This window comes from Lagenorhynchus albirostris, chromosome 5, assembly GCF_949774975.1.
Source record: "Lagenorhynchus albirostris chromosome 5, mLagAlb1.1, whole genome shotgun sequence".
In the NCBI taxonomy this organism is placed as follows: Eukaryota; Metazoa; Chordata; class Mammalia; order Artiodactyla; family Delphinidae; genus Lagenorhynchus; species Lagenorhynchus albirostris.
In genome coordinates this window covers 142,044,708-142,056,670 of record NC_083099.1, presented here as the reverse complement: position 1 = coordinate 142,056,670, position 11,963 = coordinate 142,044,708, and the positions used below count along the sequence as shown (strand labels likewise).

Sequence of the window (11,963 nt, the reverse complement as noted above, 5' to 3'; positions counted from 1 at the left end):
CAGCCACTGTGGGGCGTGTCCACGTGACAGGACCCCCGACGGGGGCAGGATGGAATAGGATGGGGAAGTGGGAGGGTCTTCGTGACCAAACCTGGCGGGCCCCCAACCAGACTGGAAGGCACCCCGCCAAGGCAGCTGTTATCTTTATTATTGGAGGAAAGTTGAGCTGAAGTTACTGCCGTTCGCCCCCTATCTGGAGCCTCAGCAGAGCACGTCTAGCCCTCTAATCACGCCGCAGTCTCTCCCAGCAACCGGCCCCCCTTCTAAGGCACAGGCCAAAGGTCCCCTCACTAATATAACAAAAACACCTTTACCGCCCTCAGCACTTAGGAAATTCCAAGGGTTTCAGGAGCTCTGTGCCAGGAGCAGTGGGTGAAGACCAAGCACATATTCCTGATTATAAATCACGGTATCCCAGGCAGGAGCCGCCGAAACCCACAAATCTACCCTTTGCCGAACCCCGCGGGACGCACGGTGTAGGCACCTCGGCGGCAAAGGCAGGGCTGGTGCCTCAGACGAGACGGGCCTCCCTCCTCACCCACCTGCGGGCAGCCGGGCTCCTTATTCGTGGAACACCTGGTAGCGGAAGTTGTCGGACTGGGTTTTGAGGTTGTATTTCCCGGTCGTTCGCTGGTAGCGCATGATGAGAAGGGCAGCTGGCCCCGCCACCAAGGCAAAGGCAGCCACCAGCGTGAGGACCAGGTAACTGGCTCGCAGGCCCGGCTTTGCAGCTGGAGGTTCTCCTGCAGGGATGAAACAGGCGCAGGTGGGTGGTCTGCCCAAAGCAGCTCGGCCTGGTCGCAGCGGGGTCCCGGCATTGCCCCTGGATGGAGGGCTCGGGACGGGACGCACCCGCGATGGAGCAAGCTCTCACGCATCAGACGTTCAGCGTGCCCGTGCCCCCGCCCCAAGCCCGGGAGAGCACAGCAGCCAGGACAGGTCTGCCTGCCCACGTTCTGGATAATCACTGGCCAAGAGGAAGGAGGCCATGCGGGAGCCCCAGGATCTCCAGGTCGGGGCAGAGCGCTCAGCGTGCCCTGCACAGAGACACACGGTGCCCACACACCGCACAGCACCGGGAAGCTGGCCTTCCCCGCACTCAGGGACAGGAAAGCACAGGAGAGCCTGGACCCCAAACTGCTGAACACAGGGACTCAATAAACACTCATACACGCGGCCACATAGCAGCATATCCAGCACAGCCGAAAGGGGGAAACAGCCCCCAAATCCGTCAAAGGACGAATGAATAAACAGCACGTGGTCCATCCACCCGGTGGAATAATATTCGGCCATAAAAGGAACGAGATTCGGCCACAGGTTATGACATGGATGAGCCTGGAAAACACCCATTGTGCTGAGTGACAGGCATCGGTCTCCAAGGACCACACGTTGTCGTGTGACCCTGTTTCTAGGGAAACTAGACAGGAAGCCAAGCCAGGTAGTTTCAGGGGCAGGGGAAGGGCTGCGGAGTCACTCCCTCCTGTGGGCACGGAGCTGCTTCGGGTGATGCAAATGTTTTGAAGCTAGAGAAGGGTGGTGAAGGTGCTGAATTCTGCCCAATTATTTATTTTAAAACCGTTAACTTTAGATTAGGTGAATTTTATCTCAATTTCACCACAGGAGCTTATCAGAAAGGTCTGGGTAGGAAAGCATTCCTGGACAATAAGGGACACTGGAGATCCCGTTTTCCATTTCTGGGGCTGTTTCCGGAAGTGGCCGCCGCTCCAGGTCTCCCAGTCATGGATCAGACGAGTGCAGACACCAAAGTGATTCAGCAATGGCCTAGAAGAGGCTCCCACCCGACTGCCTGGATGGTGGGCCAGCTGGAACCGGACAACCCCCTCCTCCAGAGGGAGGACCACACTGGGATAGGGATACTGGGGACAGTTGCTGGAGCGGCTGCAACCTCCCAAGGAAGCTGAGGCCTCCAGACTCTGGGGCACCAGCTTCCTGACAACCCCTTCATGGCTGGATCTTAAATCCATCCTCCAGTGGGTGCTACAGTGAACCCTTCCCCCTCCTCCTGTGCCTCACGTAGGGGACCAACTTGTGAGCACAAGGGGGGCTGTCTGCCCTGAGGATGCTGGAGCAGAAAGGCAGAAGAGGCCCCCTTGTTGGCCCCGTGGAGCCCAGCCCCAGCCCCAGACTGGCAGCTACGGAGATGACCGAACGTGTTCGGTCGCTGCCTCTCCAGCTGGGTTTCTGTTCCCTGCAGCCGAGGACTCTTCACTGGCCACTGACTCAGAGCTGCTCCGAGTGGGGTCCACAGGCCGGTGCCGTCCACTGGTTACCATGGTCCAGGAATGGTTACTGGTCCAGGAGAGATGCTTACAACTAGAGAGGGAGCCTGTGTCGCAATGCAACCCGCGTCATCGTTGGGGGTATTTCCTTAAACATAGTAACCACCTGTCAGTCCACGATAGACGAGATGCTTAAATGAAAGACACTGGTCGTCCCCCAGGATAGCAGGAGCAGGGCTGCTGTGACATCACGGCGGTGACGCACATGATCAGTCTTTTCACAAAAACACTAGCCTATCGCTGCTCTTGTGAAGGGGACACATCTTGGTGAGGGAAAGTGATGGAGGACCTCCTGGCACGCAAATAACCCAGGAGCAGGGTACGTATAACCCCGGCCCCTTGCAGAGGGTCCAGGTCCTTCCAGAGGTCTGAGGTCCAGCTCAGCTGTTCTCTGGGGGCACCCAGGCCCCTCACTTCTGAGCTGCCTCGATAATTGTTCCAGACCCTTCCCCCTGGGACATTTCAGGATCCCACGGACATTAATCTCAAACATTCTCTACCTCTTCACACAAAAAAACTCTAGTGAGTGAGAAATAATGTTCTCTATAAAGCAGATGGCCACGGATGATTTCCAAAAATGAAGTGCAAAAATTACAGTGCCGATATATGATTTGTTGGTAGCACAGATTCAGGAACGATTACCAGTTGGATGCTGCCTTAAAATTGCCAACACACAGTGTTATGTGTTGAAGTGTATCCCTCCAAAACACGTATGTTGAGTCCTAACCCCCAGTGCCTGAGAATGTGACCTTATTTGGAAATAGGGTCATTGCAGACATCTTTAGTTAAGTTATACTCAAGCAGAAGAGGCCCCTAATTCAACGACTGGTGTCCTTGTAAGAAGACAGAGACCTTCAGGAAAAGCCATGGGATACAGAGGCAGAGGCTGGAGGGATGCAACCACAAGCCAAGCCTGCCAGACCAGAACCACCAGAAGCTGGGAGAGAGGCCTGGAACGGACTCTCCCTCAGGGACTTCGGAAGGAACCAGCCCCGCCCACGCCATGACCTGGGACTTGGGTCTCCAGACTCCGAGAGAGTAGTTTCTGTTCTTTTAAGCCACCCGGTTTGTGATTCTTAGTTTCCTGTGTCACTAGCCCCAGAAAACTAACACCCGTGGTGTGAAGGCTGGGGTGGACTGATGCCTGGAAAGGAAGCCAGGGCAGCCCCTGGAGACCAAGGGTGGGTGGGTTAGGAAAAGGCTGGAACTGCTGGGAGAGGCCCAGCTTGTCCAGGTGATAGCTGTGTGAGCTTGGACATGTTCCCTGAGATCTCCCAGAGTTCTCATTCTTCCCCAGAGTAGAAGTGATGTGATAGCAGGGGAGAGGTCATGGGTGCCCAGTGGGAGGGGCAGAGATAAAATCCCGGAGGTACTTGTCTGCCAGCCTCTTTTCACTCTGTCTCCAGCAGTATTTCTGTTACTACACACTATTAAAATGTAATCACCTGCCTACCAGCTGAGAGATTCCAAGTTTCTAAATGATGTTTCTGTATATTTGTATGACACAGTTATGAAGCAGAAAAGCTAATAATACAATGAGAAAGAATGATGAACAAAATGAATAATTATAAACCTTGTCATTGAGCTTGACCGTCTACACCCTTACTGTGTTTGGGGTTCTCTGCAATGGTTGTGTTAGTGAAGTGCACTACCGGTTAGGAAGGATAATAAATAACACTTACCAGTGATTGCTACGGACAAGGCACTGTATGAACTAGGAATTACCATCATCATTATTGTTGTCCCCATTTTACAGATGAGGCAAATGAGGCAAAGGCAGCATGCCCAAAGTCAGACCCAAGTTTTGTCTCCAGGCAACCTAGCTCCTGCATCACAAATTTTAGCCTCACAGAGGATTTTTATTTACTGTAATCTTATTGGCCAGGTATGTAGGACTGTTGTAATAACTCCTATGATGTAGAGAAAAAGCACAGTGCCTGGCATACAGTAGTTAGAGGAGATAATGAATAAGTGGGTAGGTGAGTGGATGGATGGAGGAATCATGGCTGGCTGGACGGGACTCAGAAGACTCGGGAATATTCCTAAGACCACACAGCTCAGAAGTATGAGAGCCTATATTTAAACACAGCCCTCCTGACTCCAAACCCAGTGTTTTTTCCATTCTGGTTTTGACATTATCTGTAATATCTACGAATAAATGGAAGTTCTGTTTCTATAAATAAGAATGCAATTCACATACATTCTCTTTCATATTAGATCCATCAGTTCTCAGCCATTTAAGACAATGAAGAGGATAGGAAAAGCACATTGTCCCAGGACCCAGGCCAGCGATCGTCCGAGGACCGGTGCAAAACACCAGGGCCTGGAATCCAGCTCCAGAGACATTGAGTTGGTTGGCCTGGGGCATGGCCTGGGACCTGGGACTTTTGTTTTCATTTCCAAAATCCTCTGCATGAGAACCAGCAGTTGAATATCACTGGCTAAGAAGACCTCCCTTGGGGCTTCCCTGGTGGCGCAGTGGTTGAGAGTCCGCCTGCCGATGCAGGGGCTGCGGGTTCGTGCCCCAGTCCGGGAAGATCCCACATGCCGCGGAGCGGCTGGGCCCGTGAGCCGTGACTGCTGAGCCTGCGTGTCCGGAGCCTGTGCTCTGCAATGGGAGAGGCCAGAGCAGTAAGAGGCCCGCTTCCCAAGCCCTGGTTAGCACACCCATCCCGGTTTACACCCTGCATCCAAAACCCGGAAGTTCCTGTATGGGAAAATAGAGAGGCAAGGAGGGCCATCCAAGTTAGGAAGAAAAACAATAAAAAAGGAAAGTCAACTGGGATTAGGTTTAGCCGAAAGGAAGAGAAAAACCCAAAAAAGCAGCGACAAGGAAAATGGAAGCTTATTTCTTTCTGGCATAAACATCAGAGGTCAGAGCCCAGGCCTGGCCCTGCAGCTTCGCTCCACGGTGTCCTGGGGCTCCCGGCTCCCGCCTCCACGGCGCTCATGCCCCCAGATGGCGGCTGCCTGCAGCCGCCTCCCCTGAACGTCAGGCAGCCGGGTGGGTACCGGATGTTTATAAGGCAGGCACACAGTGCTTTGTGACCACCTAGAGGGGTGGGAGGGAGGGAGGGAGACGCAAGAGGGAGGAGATACGGGGATATATGTATATGTATAACTGATTCACTTTGTTATACAGCAGAAACTAACACACCATTGTAAAGCAATTATACTCCAATCAAGATGTTAAAAAAAAAAGTTGTCACTTGACACTCTCTTTTGCATCTCATTAGCCAGAGCTCACCCATATGGCCACTCTTGCTATAAGGTCAGTTGGGAATTATAGTGTTTATTCCTGGCAGCCACCTGTCCCCTAAAAACTGGGGGTTCTATTACCATGGAAGGAGAAGAGAACAGATATTTGGGGACAGCTAGCAGTTTCTGAATCAATACCCAAGTTTAGTTGTCTAAACCAAGTCACCAGCTTACCTTCGGACCGAATCAGGGGTCCCCAGGACATCTGGTGCGTTGCAGAGGGCTCGCCATTTCTCAGCGACCTAAAGTCGTCACAGTTCTGTAATTTTAAAAGGAGAAGAAGTACAAATTAGCTGAACAATGTTTATGAGAAATGTATCCACTATCAGGGTTGATACTCTGATTCGTACATGTTCTTTCCTGCCAGAAACGTCAAGTCACAATGGATGAGCTTGGTCAGGGGAGAAGGAGGAAGGGGGAGGCTGGACCACCTGGGCCTCGGGGCTGTGCAGGCAGGGTGCCCAACTGGATGGGGGAGGGCTGGGCAGCAGGAGGGTTGGAGGAAGCAAGATGTAGCCCCCTGTGCTGTCTCCAGTTTCCAGCTCTGGCCCCTTGGCCCCTGGGGGCATCGTCTCAGAGTCACCCTTTGTTCTCCACAGCCCGCGGCAGACACCTGCTCCTTTTAACACCTGGGCCTGATGAAAAGTTTCAATGACATGATAGAATCTGTCTACCATACACCTGCTATGGGGTGCATCGTGTCCCCCAAAAGATGTTGCAGTCCTAACCTCAGTACCTGTGGACGTGACCTTATTTGGAAATAGGGCCTTTGCAGATGATCGCGTTAAGATGAGGTCAGTAGGGTGGCCCTAATCCAATAGGACTGTGTTCTTGCAAAAAGAGAACATTTGAACACAGACACAGATATGCACAGAGGGAAGACATGTGAAGACACAGGGAGAAGGTGACATCGATCAGTCAGGGAGCTGGACCTGGAACAGATTCTCCCACAGCCTCACAAGGAACAGCCCAGCCGACACCTTGATCTCGGACTTCCAGCCTCCAGACTGTGTGAGGATAGATTTATGTTATTTAAGCTGCCCAGCCTGCGGTACTTCATTACAGCAGCCGCAGGAAACCAATACAACACCCATCCTAGAGGAGCTTGGAAAGAAATACATGAAGCTCATAGTGTAGAGAATTTGAGAACTGGCCGCTCCCTGTCAAAGCTGTCATGCTCATTAACACCCTAGGGTTTCTAAGAGGCTGATGCAGGCTCGGAGCCCCTCAGCGGGCAGGCACCAGGAGTCTGTGTTCCTTTCCAGTAGACCTGCTGTTTGAGAAAAAGTGACAGCAAAATGAGGGCTCACTGGATTTCTTCTGCTGTGCATCCTGACTGATGGCTGGCCCTGATCACCCAGGAAAACTGCCCAACTTTTGTAAGGAGCACAGGAACAAACGTGTCCCCAAAGGAGAGAGAAATATGCGGTTGCTGAAGCAAAGGCCAACAGAGCCCTCCATGCCTTCCCCAGCCGCAGGTGACACATGACAGTCACTTCACATACTTGTCTGTGGATGAAGAATAACTCTCCAACCCAGAAGTGCAAAGCACATTTCAAATTCAAAGTTCTGAGGAAATGAGAATGTAAAGTTATTCATAATCCCAGCATAAACGCTGAACGGGAAAGAACAAAAACCTGATGAAATAACCTAGTGGCTAGGATTCAGCAGTGTGCCACCGACTTGCTAAAAATAATTTCAGATTAAAATAACATTTTTAGGGCTTCCCTGGTGGCGCAGTGGTTGGGAGTCCGCCTGCCGGTGCAGGGGACACGGGTTCGTGCCCCGGTCTGGGAAGATCCCGCATGCCGCAGAGCGGCTGGGCCCGTGAGCCATGGCCGCTGAGCCTGCGCGTCCGGAGCCTGTGCTCCGCAACGGGAGAGGCCGCGACGGTGAGAGGCCCGCGTACCGCAAAAAAAAAAAAAAAAAATAACATTTTTACACCTAAGTATGCATTCGATCACCTCGAAGGAGAAGCATTACAGCACCATGACCAAGGAAGCATTACAGCACCAAGGAAGGTCTGATGTGATGGCCAGTGGAATGGTATGGTCTAAGGAAGGACTCAAGTTAGCCCCCCAGTGACACTGGTCCTCACCCAAGACTGCCCACCATTAAAACCTCATTTCATGTCTTTTAAGGGCCAGGTCTGCAGGGCCCGGCACCTCCTCCCTGAAGTCTGGCCCCAGAAATGCCCAGGCCCTGGGCTTCTGATCACAGAGCAACCCTCCTCATAACAAAGAGGGTGAGTCCAGAGGTTTAGAACAGCAAAACACCTACTATTTTGCACGTGGTTCCAGGGGATTCCATGCAGATGCGGAGTTTGCAGTGCAGATAGACTATGGAGTTGTTGATGAAGGAAAAGATTTTCAGCTTAAACTGGGCCTTGTTGGAGTTCCCGTTCTCGATCACATTCGTGTGTGTGTTGGGGATAGGGCAGCTGGGAAGAGACAAAGCGACTCATTAGTTCTAAACTGGCCCTCCTGTCCTTGTTCCCAGGTGAGTTTCCTTACCGTGCACCTGAGTGCACACGGAGCATCCCCACTAGGATACAAGAAGGCAAGGATGGCTAGATCTCTGGTTCCCAAGAGGAGGCTCTCCTGAGGGCGTCACCTAAAACCCGGGTCTGCATCCATGCATGTCTGGAAATTCAGAGGGTCCAAAGAAGGCTACACAGAGGGGGTGGGTGCCCCTACCTGTTGTTAATGAAGCCAAACATGACCGGGTCCCTGGCATTGCTGGATGGCGTTGCCCAGCACTCGGTCAGGACCACCTTGAGGTTGCTTTTCTGTTTATAGAGCCCTACTTCAATCTTGACGTCATCACTGGCAGACACGGTATAATTTTGAGGAATAGGAGAGTCTCCAATAAATAACTGCATTTCGGTGACAAAACTTCCAGCGCCATGGAGGTCCTCGATGACGGTGTAAACCCTGCAAGAGGGAGCGTTTGCGGGCGGGGGGTCTGCTTCTGTGACCCTCCTGTTCCCATTTCTCCCCAAAATACTCCAAAGAAAGATGGAATTAAAAGAAGACCACCCAAATGAGAATAAGAAAAGAAAGGCTATTTTTTTTTTGAGCTGGCTAGAGCTGGGGTCAGCCCCGGACACTAGAGTTTGGTGGAGACTCAAAGGCAGGCAGAGGAGGGGTGAGCTTCACAGGGGAAAGGGGGAGAGAGGCGTGCCCTGACGGGGGCGTCCTACGTGACTGGCTAGGGGAACAGATGTGGCTTTCCCTGGTTGGTTCTAAACTGGAGATGGGGACAAATCTAGGGAAGCTGGTAGTTATTAATCAAGTCTTGGCCACTGCCTTTGGTATGTTCAGTCTCTCAGAAGGGTCCTCAAGTGATTAAAACCCTAAAGAAACCCCCAAGTGATGGTGCTGGGAGGAACGTGAGCTGCAGGGAATTGGGGAGACGCCTCTGCACTTACCCCCACTCCGGGGTGTAGCCCGATGACGTCAGGAGGTCATTCTGGAAGGCGCAGTGGATAGGGCTCAGGATCTTCAGGTGATGGATGATGCCCTCTGGGGACATGTCGTTCCTCAGCGTGGTCCTCACCACCGTATTCGTCATGTTCTGAACGCAGACGGGACATGAGTGAGCTCCCGGGCCCCAGCAGGCCCCCAACATGTCTATGGACCACAGTTCTGGGTGCAGGGGTTGTTTAAAGCTTATCCCCCCAAATATGAAAACCTTGACAACTTTTTCCCAGTATAAATTGCAAAAGAGAACATAACATCGTGACATCTGGTTTAGCCTACTTCCTGTACCCGCTTTCTTCATTAAAAGAGAACCAGAGACAAACTAGATCAGACGATACCCCAAACAATAGATTAGATTCTTCCCCAAATAATCCCCAGGTACACTTCTGAAAATTAGAGAGCAAGCCCTCACCAAAGAAATCGAGTTAAAATAAATCGGTTAAAGCCTGCGACTCATCAAACTGCATTCTTTCTAATTCTAGGGACACTAACACAGAACCAAGGGTCCAGAGGGCAACCTAAAGAAAATGAATGTGGTCTGGAAGAGGACTCAGGGGTGTGAAATGATAACACAGCTCTGGCCTGTGGACACAAGTCTCCAGGGAGAATTGTGATGCCCGTTAGCGTTAATGAGGTTAAGGCCATTAAAAAAAAAGTGCAGAGCTAATCAGTTTCATGCTAGAGAAACGCTGCCAGGGTCAGCTGGTATTAAGGACTGGATACTCAGAATGTGAACGTTTATCAGGAAAAAGAGAAGATTTTCAGGCCGTTGTATACCAGTACAAGCAGATGGGCTTGCCAACATCAAAGAGAGCTCCAAAATTTCTCCAGAGCCAAAAATAGTGATGAAGACCCTGGGATGGGCAATTTCATCATTTGATTCAGTGGAGAGCATTGTAGGAAGAGATTAAAATGTCTGTGAAAATTGCCACCATTATACTGAAGCTAAACATTTTGTTTGACAAAATGCCTGAAGTTGTAGCCACCCATTTGAAGTGCTCTACTTGCTAGTGGCTTGGAGTTTGACTGTCCTGGTGGTGGCTTCTGCAAGATCAACACCCCTTACTGACATCTCCAAAAGTGTCACTAGAAGAACAGAGCACAGGGCCAGTCAAGGACAGCCTAGATGACCTGCGGTTGTAATGCTTACTATGCATAACGACTGGTAGTGGGCATTGCCCTGCTTCTGTTAAAGTCGCTGGCCTTAACAGTTTAGAACTAGACAAGGGGAATTTTGTGTGAAATAGGTAAATCAGAGCCATGGAATGAAGAGGAAACAAGAGGCATGGTTGAAAATTACGCCAGTAAAGAAGTGTGGATTAGAGTTTGTAGAAATACACAGCCAAGTAAAGTAGAAGTTATTGGACTTCTTGGAGGATGAAAGAGCAAAGCAGAGTACGAGCTACATGACAAAGGGTCTAATCCCGATAAGGTTGCCAGTAGAGCGTTTGCTGAAAATAGACATTTTGACACTAACAATGCTAATGGAACCTGTGCATCTGACAGACGAGAAATCTAACGGCCAAATAGGCCTTGACATGAGTGGGTCTGAGAACAAAACATCGTCTGTAGGGCAAAGCTTGGAGGAGCAGGAAGGGAATTGTCTACTCTCCAATGATCTGAAAGTCCCTGAAGAGAAGGACCTTTTGATTCTCTTTCCTTCTACAGCTACTGCATCTACTCCTTACTTGCTGTTTTTTAAGAAATTATAGAACAAGTGCATTTTCCTTGTGTGCATATTAAACAGACCTGGACAAACTGATAAAGTTGTTTACATCAAAGAGTCTATGCCTCTTGAACATCATACTCAATGGTGAAAAGCTAAAAGCATTTCCTCTAAGGTCAGGAATAAGACAAGGATGCTCACTGTCACCACTTCTATTCAACATAGTATTGGAAGTCCCAGCCACAGCAATCAGAAAAGAAAAAGAAATAAAAGGAATCCAAATTGGAAAGGAAGAAGTAAAACTGTCACTATTCGAGAGGTAGACTCTGGTAGACACAGAGATGTCCCATTCAGATCCCTCTTCAAGGAAAGACTTGCTGCCCAGCTGTGAGCTGTGCAGTCAGCAGATGGTCTCCAACTGTCAGCTTCTTCAGGGTCAGTCTCACCTGAGATCATGCCCTTCCCAGGGCAGGCTGCTTCAGGGCTAAAAGGATGAGGACATATAAAGGAATGGCTGTTTTGTCCTGCGAGCTTCCTGCTGGGTTGACCCAATGCTTGTGTCCCCATAAAACCTGTTTGTTGAAACCTAATCCCCAGTGTGATAGTGTTCGGAGATAGGGCCTTTGGGGGAGATTAGTGCCCTTACAAAAGAGACCCCAGAGAACTCCCTTGTCCCTTCTGCCATGTGAGGTTATAGCAAGAAGACAGCTGTGTGACCCAGGGCTCTCATTAAAACAAACAAAAAAACTGTCACTGTTTGAAGATGACATGATACCATACATAGAAAATCCTAAAGACACCACCAAAAAACCTCATCTATGAATTTGGTAAAGTTGCAGAAACAAAATTAATATATAGAAATCTGTTGCATTTCTGTACACTAACAACAAACTATCAGAAAGAGAAAAGAACCTCATTTACAATCACATCAAAAAAATAAAATACCTAGGAATAAATCTAACTAAGGAGGTAAAAGACTTGTACTCAGAAAACTGTAAGACACTGATGAAAGAAACTGAAGACAACACAAATAGATGGACAGATATACGTATTAATGGGTTGGAAGAATTAATATTGTTAAAATGACCATGCTACCCAGGGCAATCTACAGATTCAGTGCAATCCTTATCAAAATATCAATGGCATTTTCCACAGAACTAGAACAAAAAAATTCTAAAATTGGTATGGAAACACAAAAGACCCCAAATAGACAAAACAATCTTTAGAAAGAAGAACAAAGCTGGAAGTGTCACACTT

The 11,963-nt window shown here is 49.9% G+C and overlaps 1 protein-coding gene and 1 pseudogene across 1 annotated transcript in view; one reads left to right on the top strand and one right to left on the bottom strand.

Annotated features, from left to right (window-relative positions):
- Window positions 1–561: 561 nt before the first annotated feature.
- Window positions 562–11,963, bottom strand: part of UMODL1 (uromodulin like 1) — a 61,017-nt gene continuing 49,615 nt past the window's right edge. The window contains exons 18-22 of the mRNA XM_060149464.1: window positions 8,989–9,134; window positions 8,255–8,491; window positions 7,839–7,998; window positions 5,733–5,817; window positions 562–743 (exon numbers count right to left, since the gene is read on the bottom strand). Coding sequence (XP_060005447.1) covers window positions 562–743; window positions 5,733–5,817; window positions 7,839–7,998; window positions 8,255–8,491; window positions 8,989–9,134 — 810 coding nt within the window. The remainder of the gene's footprint in view (window positions 744–5,732; window positions 5,818–7,838; window positions 7,999–8,254; window positions 8,492–8,988; window positions 9,135–11,963) is intronic.
- LOC132520783 (ubiquitin carboxyl-terminal hydrolase 1-like) lies at window positions 9,152–10,752 on the top strand (annotated as a pseudogene).